Genomic DNA, 18957 nt, shown 5'->3' with positions numbered 1-18957 from the left:
ACAGAACAGGAAAATTCATGGCATATTCTCCTTCCATATCTCTGACTCCAATTTAGCACTTCAGAAGTCCTCAGAACAAACCAGATGACTAGAGACCAGAACAGATTTGAAATATCTGGATTTACATTCAGGATTTTCTGGCTGTCTCTCCTTCTCCTCATTCATGAAAACAGAAGAATTTAACCTTTAGTTGACCCATGGGATACCAAATAGATGCTGACTTCAGTCTAATTCAACGTAGCAGTTTGCATTCCACTGCAAACATCATCTATTCATCTAAGTATTGCTTTCATTGAGAAAAAAAAAGGGGGAGGGGGGAGGGGAAGTACACTCAGAAGTGCAAAAGAAAAGAAAAAAAAGTATTAAAAAAGAAGCTAAGTATTGAACATTAGCTCTGCTTATGAAATAATACAGTAAGCATAGCTCTCTTGATTAAGGATTAGCAGATAGTTATCAACTGTATAGGAGACATCAGAATGCAACCTTTGATTTATGCAAGGTTGGTGGAGTAAGATATTGGAACCTCCCATTGATGATATCTGCAAGGCAGTATTCTAAGTAAACATAACTGATCATAATCAAAGTGCTTGTGACAGAAGAATAATAGTAAAAATAATTTTAAAAAAAGCATTTAACCTAAAATTGCCCTGAGGTGACATGAAGTCCATATCAATCAAGTGCATTTACTAGAAGTTTTCTAGGAGTATTTAGGGATTGAGATGCAATTAATTAATCAAGATAATTTGTTTCTATTTAAAAGACAGCAACCAATAAACAGCAATGGTTACATTTATAAAGAAAAAAATATGAGCAAACCAAAGTGGTTCTGAATAGCAAGGGGCCTTCCAATGGCTTCAGTACTGTCTTAGAGAAACACCACTATGTAATTCAATCTGAAGCATTACTATCATCTCCCACTGCTCATTGCTCCCCATTAGCAAAAGAATAGCATCACCACAGCACTACGAACAGAACAAGAATACAAGGATGCCTTTATCTGCTGAAGGCAAAATCAGCCATCTCGGTTCAAAGCACCTTTCTCACATGTTCATGTATTCACGCTAACCTGTCTAACGTTGCCTCAAGCGAGCATACATCCACAGTCCGTTTTGCCAGCAGAAATGTGTTTGTGGCAACCTGTAGCTGATGGATGGTAACAGCAGCTGGAAGAAAATCATGCCTGCAACCCACAGAGAGGTTTGCAAAAACATGCTTGTGTCTGTGGATATGTTATGCTTTGAGCCATCATGCTGAGTATTAGCATGTTAACCATTGTTATGATACCACCTGCCAGGAGTTTACAGATTGCAGCTCTCCTTCCCGAACCTCAGAAATACGCATTTACTCTGTCTAGCCAAGGCAGAAAGTCTGAAAATGCTAATCCTCTTAGAAATGTGTTTTTCTTTCAGAATAGATATGCAGTGAAGGTTAAAGGGGTTAACAAGGATGAGTCTCAAGCTCAGGCAGGCATTGTATGGTAATTTTGTTAATTTTTTAGGCTGAACCACAATACTGTTATACCTAAGGAGTGTGAATAATTTATTTCTTCACACATGAAAGAGCTTCACAGGGATGAGCCCTGTTAAATGAAGGTAGAAGCAAACATCTCAATTTTCAGCCAACAGTAGCTTTTCTTGTATAGCATTCTGCTGTTGACTGAATTCCAGTAACCTTACATTCTCAAACTACAAGTGAAATTTCACTGTGCCTGTATGTTTTCTGCTAGGCTTGTATTCTTCTAAACATGCACATGGAAGCTTCAAGAGTTTTCATTGCTTCAGTACAGGAATGGCATATATCTCAAGTTAGCAGAGAAAAAAAAATTGCCTTCATATCAAGTCAGAAAACAATGCAGACTTTCAAGCAAATTGTTTCAGAGCCACCAGCCATTTTAAAAGAGCAAAATGATTTAAATTCGGTGACTAAAAAGAATTAGCCAATACTTTGATTATGATCTCATATTTTCAGCTAAAATCTTTCAGCTAAAATCTTTTCATCTAATCTTTTTTAACAACTGTAAGGATTAAAATATCATATCGGTTCCTACACTGATGCAAACAGACGTCTTGTCCTCTTAGAGCTACTTAGGTGATGTTATGTGTTCAGTTTGCTCCTTGTAGAGACAATTTTTTTTAGAGTTTCATTCCTTGTCTAATCATCATGTTTATCCTGTGTGTATTTAGCAATACCACCTAAAAACCTTTATGTAATAAGTAATCCTGATATTTCAGGTGCTCGAGCCTCCGTCTCTCAGATGAATGCTCTCATCTTTAGGCTGAAGAGCAGAATTATTTCTCTTGCTATTGAGATAAATCTCAGTGGCAGAACTTCAACTAGGGGAGGGCAGTATGTTGCAGCATCTTAAGCCAGTCCTAGACACCTCAGAGAGAGGTGATGAGAGTGGTCTGCATGTGGCAGGCATGAGGCTGAAGTATTACACTGAGGCTCTACAGCAGTCTCAGTTACAACCTAATCACAGAATAACTGCTTAAAAGGGGGTCAAGGAGCATCTCCTGTTTGAAAAACGAGGGAGCAGACCTTTTCCTGCTTTAGTGACATTTTTGAAGGCATATTTTGTAAGGATCCCTAACTCTATGATAGCAATTTACATATTAGTGCTGGACCCTAAGAGGGCTCACTCCCTCTCCACAGTGCCATGTTAAGAGGCTCTTTACTCCGCATGCTGGCTGTCTCCAAGCTCATTTAGAGGCTCCCATATTTCCTTGTAGGAAGTGTAACTCCAAGCATCTGATTCTGCCCAGCGAGCCAGGCATCTGAAAACGAGGCATTGCAACACCTAACTCTCTAGAAATTCAAGCCTTCATGTCTCTCAGTCAACTTCCACTTAATGGAGGCTAATGTTGCAGATCATTTTTTCCTTACTAATTCCTTAAGAAAATCTGAAATGCTACAGTTGGAAATCTAATGGCTTTTTTCCAAGTAGTGCTGGAAACACAAAGAGGACCTCTGGCTTTGTGCTATAAATGACCACTATTTTACTTCATGAACAGTGGTAAATTATTTGCACAGTAAAGAACATGTAATTACAAAGTACAAACCATAACTGATTATTATGATTATTTCAATACCCTACAGTGAAGAGTAGATGGTAATTAATTTCTGGACCTACCAGACTAAATATAATTACTAGGAACCACAGCAACTGTAGACATATGCTGGTAAAACAGAGTTAGACATTACTTTATTTGTTTATTACCTAACCCTCTATCCATAATTAAATGCTGCAAGTGAAATAGAGAACAATTTCAAAAGAACTTCTAAAAAGCTACAGATCAAAAATATGTCAAAAGGTATGGATTTTAGCATTTCTACAGCATTATTAACTAGGTATGCTCAAAGTTTGACTGCAGTAACTGCCAGAGAGTCAACGACCTTTACAAGATTTACAGCCTGTGCATTTATGTGGTATTAGCTTAACACTACCCTAATTTTGTATTGATTAGGATCTTGGGACACAAGCCTAATTCTCTAGTCTCATTTATTGGGGTCTACTGCTTTGTAGAATTTGTGATCCCTCCAACATGCACTGGTTGTGAATTATTTCATTTTATGAAACACCTTATTTCCCAGAATAAGTTTTTTGGGGAGGAAATGGGTGGAAAGGTTGCAAATTAGACTTTACTTTTGTTTTCTTAACCAAACTCAAGTTATGCCTGTATAAAAAAGTATCATGACATTAAAAATACCCCCAGCTTCCCTTTTACACAAAACCTCTCCAACATTTCTTGCTGGAGACAGTACTACTTAATTCCCAGGAGGAACATAAGGACAGCCGTTCACAAACGCTGCAAATCTCAGAGATTTCAAGAAGAAACAGAACCAGACAGGTAGAGACACTCTTTCCTTGAAGATCTCCACAATCTCTGGAACTCTAACTTCATGCTTGGCAGCTCTTCTGTCAATATTCTTTTTGTGTTTCAGAAGGGCATCTACAAGAACTTTTAGGGTAGTTTTCAGCAGATACAACTTTACTTGATAAAGTTCCCACTCCTTATCAATAGGATAGGCAGGGATACAAGTATTTTCTGTACCTGTCTGTTTTTCTCACCAGGCACTGCCAGAGGGGAAAAATAAGCGAACAAGTTTACCCTTCTTTGTGAGGAAACAAGCTCTGAGGGATTCCTGCATATTCTGAGGTGGCTGTTTGCAGTGAATTCCCAAGAAGCTGTTAGGGCCATCAAACTGAGTAAAATATTTTAGTGATCCAAAAGAAGACAAAATGGCACCTTTGGATGTGCTCTCTGCATGTATCTGGTTATCTGTTTGCCCTTTGTACTTCAGCTAGCTATTGTCTCTGAAGTACTAAAGGAGATAAAGGCATGACTCAAACATCATGTAATTCAATCCTTATTGTGTAATCATCATCATTTGCTTGGTGGAGAAGCAGGAATAACAGACCCCAATTTTTCAGGTCAATTTAAAGTGAGCAAAGGTGATATGTGGTACCTCAGTTGCAGCAGGAATCTGACATGTGAGAGAGCACTGACAGATCCCTACAAATGTTTTCACTGTAAAATATAGGCTGATTTTATGTCTGCTAAGCTGCTGCTACTACTAGCCTTTGCAATGTCTTTTGAATATAACTAGATATGAAATGAGTCTACTCGTTTGTTAGTTATATTCAGTATGTGAAACTGCTGTGAGAATAGCAACTGGTAAATTCTTGGGTGGGGAACAGAACAAATCCTATAATCTAAATAAATAAATAAAAACATGTTTCTGTCTTCTTTGCAAGTAGTACCCCTCTTTATCAGCTGACTGTCAATCCATATTCTGTAATTACATTATTTGTTGCAGCTGTTTTTCAAAACTGTGCTGTTTCTTTGGAGAAATGTACTGCTTTAACTTAGTAGCTATTCTCTTCCTCTGCCCTGCTGTGATGCTTTTATCATAATACTCGTCATATGCTGGCAGCCACAATCTTGTGCTCCCAAGAATGGCCCCACAGAAAAGCTAAGATGAATCTTCAGATGGCTCCTTAAATTTATTCCTTTCCTCTCTTGCTATTGTTAGTAAAGCAATAAGCTTTTTTTTTTTTTTTTTTTTTCCCTTATGCCTCCTTCTTCAATCTTGTTGGAAGGGATGTAGATACAGGGTAGGAGAAAGCTTTGCAGGGTGACAGCTTTTTAACACTGAATAATCTACTGCTGTGCATGCTAATAGGTGGTGCTAGGCTTGATTAACTAATTTTGCAAATGAATATCTAAGCAAATTACTTTTTCAGATTGTTCCCAATAATTCTTTCTCTGTAATTTCCTCTTTGAATAGTTTTATGCTGATTGTTGCTGCTGACTATTAGAACTCATGTACATGTACACTGGAAAATCCTAACCCCCACACACCGTGTTTAAAGGTATATAGTCATATTTTCAAAATTTTTTCAGAAGTTTCAAAGTCATATAGGAATGCAATTTCCAGCCACGTTCAGTTCATGGGTGGTTTTTAAAAAAATACTCAGGTACTTATGTAACTGGGTATAGCTGTAAAGGATTTTCAAAGATTATGAAGACAGACAGACAGACATTTTAATTGGAAATAAACATCTGATTGGCCAAGATGTCTTTGATAAATCCTGCATGTCTATGTCTACAGAGATGTGATTCTTTAGCAGAGCTAATATGAGACTGGGACTGAAAAAGAACAGAATTTTCCTCTTCTCTTTTCCTCTGTTACATGAAAGTCAAATATTTTCCTTAAATCAAAATATCATGTGATGTTTTTACACAAATACTACCACACCCATATTGATACTATATTAATACCATATTAATACTACCACATCATGAAAAAATCCATAATTCTTTCTCAAGAAGTCATGGTCTTAACCTGTAGGCTGTACTTATCTCACTGCCTATTGATTACTACACCAATACCTTTATCTTCAATACTTTAACATTTCCTAGTTGCTTGCATTTAAAAGATAAATTTCATACACTGTCGATGGCCTGTGTTCCCTTGCCACATCTGAGTAACCCCGTATCAGGACAGCCTAACTTTAAAATTTGCTGTCAGACCAGTACATTACTGCTAATGCTTGACACATCTGCATTTTCACCACCCTCTGTGAAACCTTACATGAGCATTTCCATGTATTCCTGAACCACACTTAACTTCCAAGTCTTCACTTGTAAGACCTACATAATATTTCCCTAAAATATATTGTTCCATCTCCTTTCTTGCTCCTCAGTCATTCTTCCTGTAATCTCTCTCACTTTTTCTATCACTTAGCACCTTCTGCTCTCTGGCCCAGATGCAGGTTAGGTATTTGTCTGCTGATGCTATGTACTTTCATCTTTCTTCCTTTAAACTCCTCCTTAAAACCCATCTTCTTGCCCTCTAGCATATCATTATTCAACAGCAAGGTATCAGGAGTGAGCAGAGGCTACGTTGTTGTCCCCTCCACCCATTCATACATTCAAAGTCAAATCCTTCATTCTGAAGCCCCACAGCCATTTTTAAATAACAGGTGGTGACATCTTTCCCCTATACCACGCTGTGGAGTTGGGCACTGCGGGGGGTCACAAAAAGATGAGGATGCCAGCTATATTGCCTCTGAGTAGGAGAAAGGGGAAATGCACTTTTCTGTTCTACTTACCTGTTTCTATTGCTAGAAATCCAATCAGAGATCAACGTTGCAGCCTGCTGGTGACAATGTTTGTTACCGAAGCTGCAGGCCAACATGATGACTTCCCGACGCAACTCTCTGCCCAAATTAAAAGAAAAAAAAAAAAAAGAAAAAGAAATATATATAATATATATATATATGAAAAAATAAGACCCCATTAATAAATATGTTAGAATGTTTACAAAAATGCATTTCTTGTAACAATGGCAGAAGCTGATATTTGGGTAACATATCAAAGATAATCCAGCTATGCAAATCTCAGTGTCCACTACATGCCTACAGCTGCTGCAACAGCTAAAGAAAAACCATGGACCAAACCCAGCCTTTATTTACACTTATTCAGTCTTCCAGACCTCTGCGGTCAAGAGTCCAATTTCTTAAATATCCAGTGAAGACTAATATTAATTTAAGGCATAGCAAATCATGTACTTTAAACTCAGGAAGACATAATTCATCTCATAGTATCTTGCTGCTCTCCCTCTAACCGGAAAAGGAAAACCAGAAGGAAGAGAGAGCTAGGAAAGTAAGACATGCTAAAGATCACACTAGATTTTAGGAAAGTGCATTATTACAACCATATCTTGCATAGGAAGGAAGGAAGGAAAGACAAATATAACAGTACTCATGTTGGTAGGATGCTTGAACAAGTGATTTGTTTAAATTATTCGTTGGCCATCCAAGCTTGAGATACATTGATGCAACTTGTCTTAAAATATACTCCTGAGGGAGAAAAGAATATTCAGTGTTAACATTTATTTTTGATTTTTGGTTCAAACTTAAAATACTATTGCCTCTTGAGGTTTTGCCTCTCTTCTTTATCCCTAAATGATGTCTCACTTACAAAGATTCTGATTTGCAATTAGCAAACTAACATGTCCACATATAATCTCTGTTCATTGCTACATTCAGACGTAATTTGCAGAACAGCTACTTGATCAGATGCCTCATATTAGCTCATTTATTTTTATAAAACCTTGCAATTTAAAAAGAGTTTCTAATATGCTATTTTGAATTTACAGTACGTGGTTGGAAAGTTGCAAGACTGTCAACAGCTCAATGGCTAATCTCGACTACATCGTGCATGTTCATTTTTAAAAGAAAATTGTTTTAATAGCCATAACCAGGGCAAAAATGTTATATAGATACAGTCAATTGACTTCAGAGTACTGAACAATGTGGCTGCAAATGAGCTTTGTACATTTAATAACACTATATTTTAAGTTCAGGTTCTTGGTGTGCTTAAATAAAAAAGCCAGCACAAGATGTATTTTAGCTTACTTTTACTTTTTACACGGGGGACATATTTCCATATCCTGGCCAGTTGTGAAGAAAACAACTGTCATTGTATTCAGCATAATGTTCTGCCAGTGGAATTCACCAATTTGAAAAAGAGAACTGAAATATAAAGAACTGCATAGAATAGCATCTATTTTATTATTATGGATGCATGGGTATGTATATATGATGTGAGGACAAAAGGAGATTCATACTGCAGCTTTCTCTAGTAGATATGTTATTCTGTGACTAAAAAGACTTTTTATTTCCTCTGTTATCACCCCTGCTTTCAAAGCTCTCATCAGGAGCGATAAAACACAACCCAGCTGTGAATTTTACTGTTTTTATTTATTAAGATTGTCTTTTCCTTACACAGACATGTTTAAAAGTGAAATAGCAATGGCAGTCTGGTAAGAATTTTTCTGTGCAGTTAACAGACTAAAACCACAAATTATTTCAACATCATTTATACATATATACATACACCCAGTCACCTCTAGCTTCCTGCTTTCTGAGCGTGTGTGTCTGGACACACACACACACAAACAAACACATGTTCAAGAACAAAAAAAGCACATCTAAACATTTCTGGCTTTAGAGAGTTCCTTCTTTTGAATGTCTTTACCAAATTACACAGAATTACTGTATGCTGGCCATCCAAAATATGTAGAATACATAAGCTACACTGTGAGTTAAAACAAAAGCAAATGAACAAACAAACAAACAAAAAGAGTTTATAATTGTCACTGACTGCAGTCAAATCCTGTGTACTTCATTAAACATGCTTCGGCATAGCTAGATTTTTTTTCCAGGTAAAATGTTAAAATGTTTGTCTGTCTATCTTAATTACCTACTTCTAGTTGCTACCACTGTCCCTTTGGACCCAATTATGAATGGGCTTCTGATTCAATGGTGATCTAATCCTTGTTAATTAAGGTGACTGCATTGAATTCACCATGGCTCTTTGGATGAAATAATGACTACAAATCTTTACTTCAGTTACATGCATCCTGTTAAGTTGCGCCTGCATTTGGTGTCATTGCTGAGCTTGGGCATCAATCTAAATATAGCTGCGTGGCTCCTCAAAAGAGATAATCTGTAAATAGATTACTTTGGCTCTTTTAAGTGAAATACTTTATTGAAATACTTTATTTGTTATAATATTTTATAGAAGGAATAATTACCTTTCCTTCCAGTACTCACATAGGTCTCAAAAAACAGTTATCACTGTTCAAATGCAAATGAACCAAAGCTTGACAATTGCTGTTTAAATAAAGAACAATTAGGAAGAAAGACAGTAACACTAGGTCACTTGCAGTATCTAACTGGGGAATAGTCCAACTGTTGGCAATAAAAGGGGGTAAGCAAAGGGAAGGAGAGAGAGAAAGAAGGGGACATGGAGAGAGAGAGGGTAAGGGAGTGGGAGAGGTAGAGGGAGAGAGACTGTATATCTCTTACATTGAAGATGTTGTAGCTTTCTGTGCGGTCCAGTAATTTATCTAGAGGATAAAGAGCTCGGCTGGCAGCATGCCAAGGCAGAAAATCCTTCTCCTCTGAAAGGTATCTGATAATCTCCAAAGGAATATTCTGAGGCAAATAACCAGCTCTGCACAATAAACGAAGTTAGTATTAAATTGATTTTGCAGGAGATACATGATAAGGCAAAAATGACTTCCTTTTTTTTTTTTTCAAATGAAATTAAAAGGCAGAAAAACATGATAAACTCATCACACCATAATGACATAAGAGTCAATCTTATAAAAAACAGCAACACAGTCTCTCGTGTGAGCATACCTACTGGATGAAAGAAGGCATGAACACACATGAAAGAAAACTAGACAAAGTATCCCTAATTTATATAGATTCTAGTAGCAATAAAATATATGAATAATGAAGTAACTGACTGTATATTGAAAAAAAATGAAGGTGTTGTTTTGCTAATATATAAGATAGAAAGCAATCTGCATAAAATCAACGACCTGAGGTATTTTGTTTCAGAGAACATTTCAATTGGCCACAGGCAACTGGGAAGATCTAATAGTGAAAAAGCATCTTTTAGCTTCAGAGTTTTCTTCCCTTCTCCTTTCTCTCTCCTTCATAGCTGCCTTGTCTTCTAGCCATTTTGGAATAATTTACTTTATCAAACTGAAATAGTATCCAATGATATTATTTTGGTTAAGAATGTTTCAGCACTTTCCATATAAACTATGTTTTTCTAAATGTTTATTTATCAATCTGCTAGAATTTTGTCCTATTCTTTTACTGGAAGAAAAGACCTCTCCCTGCAAGGAAAAAGAGTTCAGCAGGGTTTCAAGAAGGTTTTTAAAATGAATAGCTTTACAAGTAAAGTGCAATACAGACACAAGCATTTGGAAGCTGCTTTTTAGAACCAAGTACTGGAAACATCAAGTTTTAGGATTTGCACTCATTTTCTTTTTCAAAACAGCATTTTTTCTTAACTATACAGATTGCAGAAACAAAGTGTAACCCTGTAGGTGTGAACTTGCCAGAAACACACAGATCTATTCTTCTCCTGATACATGTGTTTAAATCCCACAGGAGTTTTCTACCTGCCTAGACAGAAGATAATGATTTTGTTTCATTAAACACTTAAAATCAGGACGTTGGATTCCACCAGCTTCAAATTAACATAGGCTACAATATGAAATATCTTCACAGACTATTGTTGTCCCTGTTGGTTGCCAATGGTCCCCTTAATTTCTATCACTGCCTAGGGAAAAAGATGCATACTTTGAATGTTTAGTACAGCAAAGAAAGAAAATTACAGATTATTATAGAAATGAACCAATACATACGTGTTTAGATAAATCCTGACCTCAGCTGTAACAGCATAAAAAGAACTACCAAGCTAAAATCTTTGAAATAGACTGCTCTTTTTGGTATGGTTCAAATCCACAGTTTCCTTACAAATTGCACCACATCCATGCAAGTCATTGTGATTCTTACTCTCTCAGGATTATGTCCTTTTCCCTTTGAATTCTTGGGAAAGATGCGAGTTCATGTATCAGTTTTCAAAATGATCTATCCCCTGTCCTCGTGATGACCCACTCTCTGGTATGCTTCATGTCATCTTTGTCCTCATTTTGTCAGCAAGGCTGTTCTCAGCTCCAGTTACAGCACAGACTCAAGCAGGAAAAACAAGATCACTTGGGGAGTTCACCGAGTCACTCAGGAACTGAACAGATGTGAAATAAGAATGGAGCTCTCAGAGTGGGTAGTGGACAGAGTTCAATGCATGTGAAGTCAGAGAAAGTGAGAGGAATTATTTCATTTTTATAGGCCTTTGTTATTTCTGAAGCAGCAGAATATCACCAAGGTGAGTCCTAGGTCTTATTACTTTGTATAACTATAGTCAATGGAGCCAGAAGCAAGCTGGATCGACTGCAGATTGAAATGCCTTGGGAAGAATGTTCGCAAATAGGTCAACTAGCTTAAAGTTGCATATACGTAACTATGGGTTTTGTTATTATAGCTACTGATAATTTGATTACCATGACAAAGTGTGGAGCGAGGAACAAGAGGAACGGCCCTAGGAAACATGCTGCTTAAGGAATAAACAGATGAATGTTTATTGTATCTGTGCTAATGGACATTTAGGATCATGTTTAAATTAAGTGTCTCTATACTAAGCACATAAGAGGAATCATCACTGCAAAACAACCAGATTTATTTTTGTTTTAAGTTTAACTTCTTCATAAAGAAATATCAGAAATGAACTCAAAGAGATCTTTTACTTATCCATGAGCTTTTGGCCTTCCTAATCTCTTTTATAATTGTGATTCTTTGTGATGCTACTCATCCTGTTCACAATGGAAACTGCTGCTCTCATCACCTCACTGTTTCTAACTTCCAAATTTATCAGATTATGGCAAAGACTGTGTTATTCCTGTTTCCTCACAAAATTCCTTCTCTTTCTGCATTTGACTCCTAAAGAACACTTATGCATAATATCATTGAAATCCACTCCTCAGATCAACAGAATCAATCCTGAGGGTTGGGTCAGGGATGAAAGGAAGTCCTTGTAGTAGATTACAATGAAAAGAAAAGTAACAGCAGCAACTTTCCCAACAAGGGGAAGAAGATAATTTCACTGTCATATAATTGTCTGCTATTACTTACTCAAAGGTATGCAGAAAATAACCTAAGTTAAGCTTTGTACATACTCTACACATGCAGCTTGGTTTATCAGTCTTTTCCAACAATGACACTGGAAGGTCAGTTACAGAAATCCTTTTTTCCTTGTGTCTTTTTGGCTATCAATCATATTGCTATCTTTAAAGTCCAGCAAAAAATACCATCAGATATTGTCTGCCAAAGTCCAAATGTGACAGAGCACAGGCTAAGAGATGAGGTTCTTCTCCTGCCTAGCCATCTCAGAGGAAAACTGAAATATTGTCTGTCACTCAGGGAATAACTGATTATAGGCTATACCAAAACCACGTAACAAACATAAATACTACAGAAACATTGTGATGACAAATCTTATGACTGGTCTGAGACAATCATATTGTTTCTCCCAGTGTGTATCAAGCAGCCATCTGAGAATCTTAGCAAGAACGTATCTGCAACCAAAACTCTGCACAGGAATCTGGGATAGCCATGGCAAGTATGCAGCATATAAAATGCTCGGGCCAACCGCTGTTGATTCATAAACAGTGGCTGAATGCAAAGCAATGTTCAGGTTAAGCATTTCTCAAGCGCAGGTTAAAGACTTTACAAAACTTCACATACAGCACCCAGAATGAAAAGGTTGAAAGCAACCTTAAGAACTTGCTTAGTCCCTTCCCTAACCAAGGTAGATTCATATCAATGCCATTTCTGACAGAAATTTGTCTGACTTCATTTTTGTAGGCATCTAGGAATGAATATCATAGGAGCACTATAATTTCAGTGCTCCTCTTCCCAGAGGCATGGTAATAATATTCTAATTCTGGTCCTTCTCCCAGTACATATTCATGGAAGAGTACTAGCAGATCCATGTACATATCCTAAAATTAAATGTTATTTATGCAGCTTCATTATAAAACATAAAAAGCTGGGGCCTTTATTCTAGGTTAGAGTTTTTTTTATTGGCATCACTGGTCACATAGAAATGAGCCAATGCTTAGAAAAGAGTCTCTACAAGCCATCTCTTAGCCAGCCTCCTTCATACTGAGCTATTTAAAAGGACATGCCTACAAAAGCAAAATTTAATCAGAATAATTACATTTAAGAACCATGGCTGTTTTATCACTTTCAATACAATTGTCCTTATCCTTCTGTTTACCATTATGTCAATCTCTCTGTAGCCACTGTTAACACATGAGAACTTTAGCATCAATCAGAAACATGGCAAAACATAAGGTTTGTTTTATCATCTGCGTTCCTGGATTTCAGTCACCTGCTGAACTAAACGGGAGAAAAAGAACACGGGCAAGAAAAGAGATTTGTTTTAGTTATTAGACAAATTATCTCTAGACAAACATTCTGGCCCAGCAGGTTTTTCATGTCTAAAGAGGCTGCTGACAAAGTGTGGTGAAAAGGTTATTCCCCATTTTTATGATAAGGGCAGAGGCAGATAAAGACCTCTCAAAAGTAATATATATATATAAAGTGGAGTAGGACATTATATAATATCATAAGCACCAACCCTTTAACAAGCTAGTATTCTGCTTACACCGAAGAAGCTGCTACAGTTGCCATTGCTATAAAGAGGCAATGAATAGAAAGTACTGAACGTGGCAATGAAATATCCCTCACAAAGAATTCCCACTAAAAATCCCATACCAAGCAAAAATAATCTTTAAATTACATGAGCTGTTAATGAGTCAGATAAAAGCTAGAGATCTAGATTATATTATGAAACATCAGTGTGTATTCAGCTGCATTCTGACCTTGATTTGTTCTTTACACTGAGCCACTGAACTTATGGACAGATCCCAGCACATTCATTTTCCCCTTAGGGACAAAGTACCAAATGGTAGTGTAATTGTCAAGGGAAAATTATTACTCTGTTCTGAATTATTTCCATCATAAATCCAGCACAAGTCAAACAGACTCTGCCACAAAAATGACAGGGTTGCCGTACAGTGATGAGAGTCCCATATACAAGTGCACCATAAATCCCTTAGTCCCACCACCCAACAAAGTCATTATAAGTCATGTGTTTAAATCAAAATTAGAAAATCCACGCTGGCAGCAAACAGATAGACATTGTTGAAACAATGGAAATGAGATGATTTACTTGCCACTGATTTAAAACTTACCCTGCATCATCTGTTTCCTATGAAATGTGTAAAGCATGACTAGCTTTCTGTTTGGATAATTTCAAAGGGGAAAAAAACAGCTCTTCAGAACATAGATATGCAATTCAGATTAACATGAGTTCTGTTTCTGTGCATGCATAATATATGAATAATTAATGATATACTCATTAACCCACAAAGTTAATGAGCTTATCCCACAGTTTAAAATAAATTGGATTCTTATTCATTGACTCATTCTTTTACCTTAATGGTTAAGTGTCTGAATTAGACTGAGTCACTGAGAAACTTAACTGTGTTTGGCTTTTTCTAACCCTACTCATTTCTTCTGGAAGTACTGAGGACTGGGGCCCCTGTTGATGTATTCAGGATATATTTTCCCACATTGCTTTAACAGCAATGCTGTGGCAGAACCGATACGTTGAACCCAGACACAGAAAACAAGCTTTCAGCAAGGCAACTCATGCAACAGGGAAGTAAACTCCTGTAGTCATGTATGTCACCTTCCACTTAGAATCATAGAATCATTAAGGTTGAAAAAGACCTTCAAGATCATCTGGTCCTACCGTCCCCCTACCACCAATGTCACCCACTAAACCACGTCCCTAAGCACCAGGTCCAACCTTTCCTTGAACACTCCCAGGAATGGTGGTGCCACCACTTCCCTGGGCAACCTGTTCCAATGCCTGACTGCTCTTTCTGAGAAGAAACGTCTCACTTCTACAAGCCTAGAAATTGAAAGATTAAAAACTTAAGATGCCTGCCATGCGTATTCAGGAAAGAAAGCTGGAAAAATAATGCTTTCTCATAGAAGGCTAATGAGCAATCTGTAACGAAGTCTCAGGGAACTTGAGTGTAAAAGCCTGGTCTACCTCATCTTCCACTCTGAAAGTTGGGCTGACTTAGGTCCAGACAAAGACTCTGCTTTTCTAAGACATCCAGTGTGACTTAATGGAGGCACTATTATTTGTAACAGCTGTAGACTTCCACATAACTAGTACAGGAATGCACATCTGCATTTTGATAAGTATAACAGGACCATTTGGCTAACAAGCCCATTTTAAGTGCTAAATTTAATCAGCATTCAACCTCTCCAACATCAAAGGATTCAGAGAGTATGACAGTTTTAAGTGAAGCATGCTTATTATTATGTTTTCTTACATGCAAAATATCTGAGGACTCTTCAAGTGACATTTAGCTCCACACAAGAGCATTTTAAGCATCCTTCATAGAACAGTTCGAATTCATTGCAATTATCAGAGTAATCACATGGTTTAAATTATCTTGCATAGATTTAGAGTTGCCAAATAAGCAAAGGCTAATGTTAATTTTAATTAATCACCTCTGTTACAAAAGAGGAAAAAAAAAAAAAACCCAACACCCAAACCTTTAAAAACTGGCAAAAATACAACAAAAATTTTCCTTAAACTGGGTTTAGTATCTCTCCTTTCCTCTTCTTTCCAATATGGGGTGAAAAAAAAAAAAAAAAAAAGGAATTAAAACAGAGGAAGAGTGCAAGATGAAAAGGAATGATATTACTGTTTAAAATTAAGTTGGGTAATGTCATGTTTTTCATCATTGCCAAACTGATTTTGGAGAAGTGAGCCACTCACTTAAATTAACTGGTGCAATCTGAATGTATTTCAGGGGCTAGTAGAGGTCAATTTCACATAACTCAGTTATTAAAAGTATTATTTATTTTCTTTCGTGATGATTTTTTGGGAGGGGCAGAATGAAACAGCCCTTCTACTCCTTAAGTTTTCAATGAGCAATGACGTCCATAAGAGTATGTTTGAGCAAAGTCAGAATTATTATTAAGCACTATACTTGTTCATATCTCCCTCCCTCCTTTCCTTTCCTTTCCTTTCCTTTCCTTTCCTTTCCTTTCCTTTCCTTTCCTTTCCTTTCCTTTCCTTTCCTTTCCTTTCCTTTCCTTTCCTTTCCTTTCCTTTCCTTTCCTTTCCTTTCCTTTCCTTTCCTTTCCTTTCCTTTCCTTTCCTTTCCTTTCCTTTCCTTTCCTTTCCTTTCCTTTCCTTTCCTTTCCTTTCCTTTCCTTTCCTTTCCTTTCCTTTCCTTTCCTTTTCCTTTTCCTTTTCCTTTTCCTTTTCCTTTTCCTTTTCCTTTTCCTTTCCTAAAAAAGCCCAAAAAACAACAACAACAAACCCAAACCAACCCTCTCCTTATTCTTTAACTCCCAGGTGTGGAGTATTGACATTCAGGCAAAAACACCTGACCATTCAGCTACTCGTGGCAACATCACTTCTCTAACTACTAGCTGATCTTATTTCTCGACATCAAAAGCCAAATTCTGGTAGCAAAGATCAATAACCCCATTTGAACCACTGACAGTACAGGTGCCAAAAAACAGCAGGGGGATTATCACCATTTACACTGAAGCAATTGCTGGGCAGTGGGACTCACAACTCTGGTTATCCTGTAATTAAACCTCTAATTTTTATGCTTCCATATAATATCCAAAATTATTACAGATAAATATGAGGATTTTTTTCTTGAAGTTGCTGGTGCAAATATGTGCATATTAAAATTAAACCATGGAGCTGAAGTGATGTTCATTGTAGTTTTCCTTCTCCAGAGGTTAAGATTTCATTTATTGTAGCATTTGAAGTCTTCCAACATATCTAGGATAATTGGTTCCATGTTACAATTGATTGTGTTACTTGAAGTCCTGTGTTTTGTAATGTCAGGAAAAGTCAAGGTATTCAAGGCCCCATTTAAAATGCTGGGTCTAGATAATAAGTAGCAACAAGAGTGAGAGTTCTCATCTGGCCTAATTGCTGTACTTCAAAATGTTTCCAAATTTCAGCAGCCATATCCAGGGTTGTTGACCTTGTTTGACTTGGCTTATTCATAAACCCAACATTCATATAGTGTCCATTTAAATGAATAAACTGTGCAGTTTAACCCCAACCCTCATTATTACTCCTCGTAGCATTTGCTGATAATTCAACATATACAAAAAACAGATATGCTAAGCAGCTGCCTTAATTAGTGCCTCTGAGTACTAGTTAATGGAGTGAGTATTAGATCGATAGTTTATATCATGCTTGATTAATAGTGGTATAGATTTACTATTTTAATAAATGAGGCCTCATCAAAATTATTTCAGCAGATGCCACAGAAACTCTTTTTCACTGTCACAAATTGTGGTGGTGGTTCGACGCACAAGCAATTGATTTAGATACTGCTTCCTACAAGAGTTGTTGTATTTTCTTTGACATAAATACTCTCTCAATGGGCCATAGCAGCTGCGCCTTTTTCAAAGGAAATAGAAGCCACAAATATTTTAAGGTAGCCATCATTCATTCTATATGCTGTATGTCGGTCCATATGTTCTGTGACATAGCACAGCCTTGATATCTGCTTTACATGGAGATACACGTTTCAGCTTATGTTTGCATATGTTCATAAAAGAAGAATTAAAGTGACTCTTGACAGTAAGCATGCGAAAAATCAATTCTTGCTATTGGAGTTATGTATCATTTTTGCATCTGATTCTGTTGTGTAGTTAAGCGCAGTGAAGCAAATTGTACAACACATTTCAGGGATGCACTGGTGCTGAGAGAACATTCTGGACATTAAAAACTCTACTAAGTGCAGGGGAAGAAATCTGAAGCAAAAGCAGGGAAAGAATCTGAATTTATGTATCAAAAGGTAGGTTGACACTGCCTTTCCCCTTACCCTCAGACTTTGGCTTTCTAGAGTCAGCAGAACTCAGAATTTGGAAAGAAGCAAGTCAAGAACTGATTAGAGGAAGGAAAACAATTACTATAACTCATCACATACCTGCACCAGGCTCCTGATTTTGGCCTGCTGAATGAAATTCTGAGAGAGAGGAACTTTCATGAAAGCCTTCTGAAGAAGGAAGCTGCTTAGTTCATAGATAATTCTGAAGGTATGCTTTTGTCATTGCTTATTTCTGACGTAGCTCTCTGTATTTGTGAAGTTAAAGGGACAGGTTTTGCTGTCCTTAAAAAATCTTAATCTGTAGACTACAGCATCTTCTCTCCCCTAATCTGTGATAGGAAACAGACAGCACTGCAAAATGGCCAGGCTGTTTCCTTTGCTGCCCGTAAGAACCGTCTTCCCTCAGGTCTACTAATCCTCCCACCCACTTCCTCAAAGACCGAGTCACTGTCAGTCACACCATGTATTGGTGTGACTGTCATAGAGATACTGAGCTATGTTTTCCACTGCATTCCAGACTTTCTCTCCTATTCTCTGGTTTCCAAACCATGCTCACAGAACTGAATGCCACGAAGAAGCAACAAAGACTTATGTGGACACAGAAGCATCCCTGGAGCAGAAGAACATATATTTAAGAACACCACTTCACTTCAGCTGCCAGACATGATTGCAGAGCTGCTTTCCACCTTCTATCAACAGTCCTGGTCAATCAGAGATGTCCCAGATGACTGGAAACTTGCTAGTGTGACACTCATCGATAAGAAAGGTCGTAAGGAGAATCCAGGGCACCTACAGGCCTGTCAGCCTGACCTTGGTGCCAGGGAAGGTTATAGAACAGATATTAGGAAAATTTTCTTCTCAGAAAGGGTATTTAGGCATTGGAACGGGTTGCCCAGGAAAGTGGTGGAGTCACCATCCCCGGGGTGTCTAAGGAAAGGGTAGATGTGGTACTTAGGGACATGGTCATGGTAGCCGATATTCCAATATTAGTGGTAGGTGGACAGTTGGACTAGGTGATCTTGAAGATCTTTTCCAACCTTAATGATTCTATGATTTCTCATGAATCCA

General features: G+C 37.3%; 1 protein-coding gene across 4 annotated transcripts in view; it reads right to left on the bottom strand.

Moving 5' to 3' along the window:
- Window positions 1-18957, bottom strand: part of TRHDE (thyrotropin releasing hormone degrading enzyme) — a 208250-nt gene that overhangs the window by 20403 nt on the left and 168890 nt on the right. For 2 of the 4 annotated variants that reach the window (XM_080576967.1, XM_080576968.1), the window contains exons 13-15: window positions 9380-9527; window positions 7269-7366; window positions 6617-6724 (exon numbers count right to left, since the gene is read on the bottom strand). In XM_080576967.1, the coding sequence (XP_080433093.1) occupies window positions 6617-6724; window positions 7269-7366; window positions 9380-9527 (354 nt within the window). The remainder of the gene's footprint in view (window positions 1-6616; window positions 6725-7268; window positions 7367-9379; window positions 9528-18957) is intronic. The other 2 variants (XM_080576969.1, XM_080576970.1) reach the window with 1 other exon arrangement.

This window comes from Anser brachyrhynchus (assembly GCF_964034855.1).
Source record: "Anser brachyrhynchus genome assembly, chromosome: 1".
In the NCBI taxonomy this organism is placed as follows: Eukaryota; Metazoa; Chordata; class Aves; order Anseriformes; family Anatidae; genus Anser; species Anser brachyrhynchus.
Note: the sequence above shows the minus strand (reverse complement) of the source record. Positions and strands in the feature narration are given on the sequence as shown.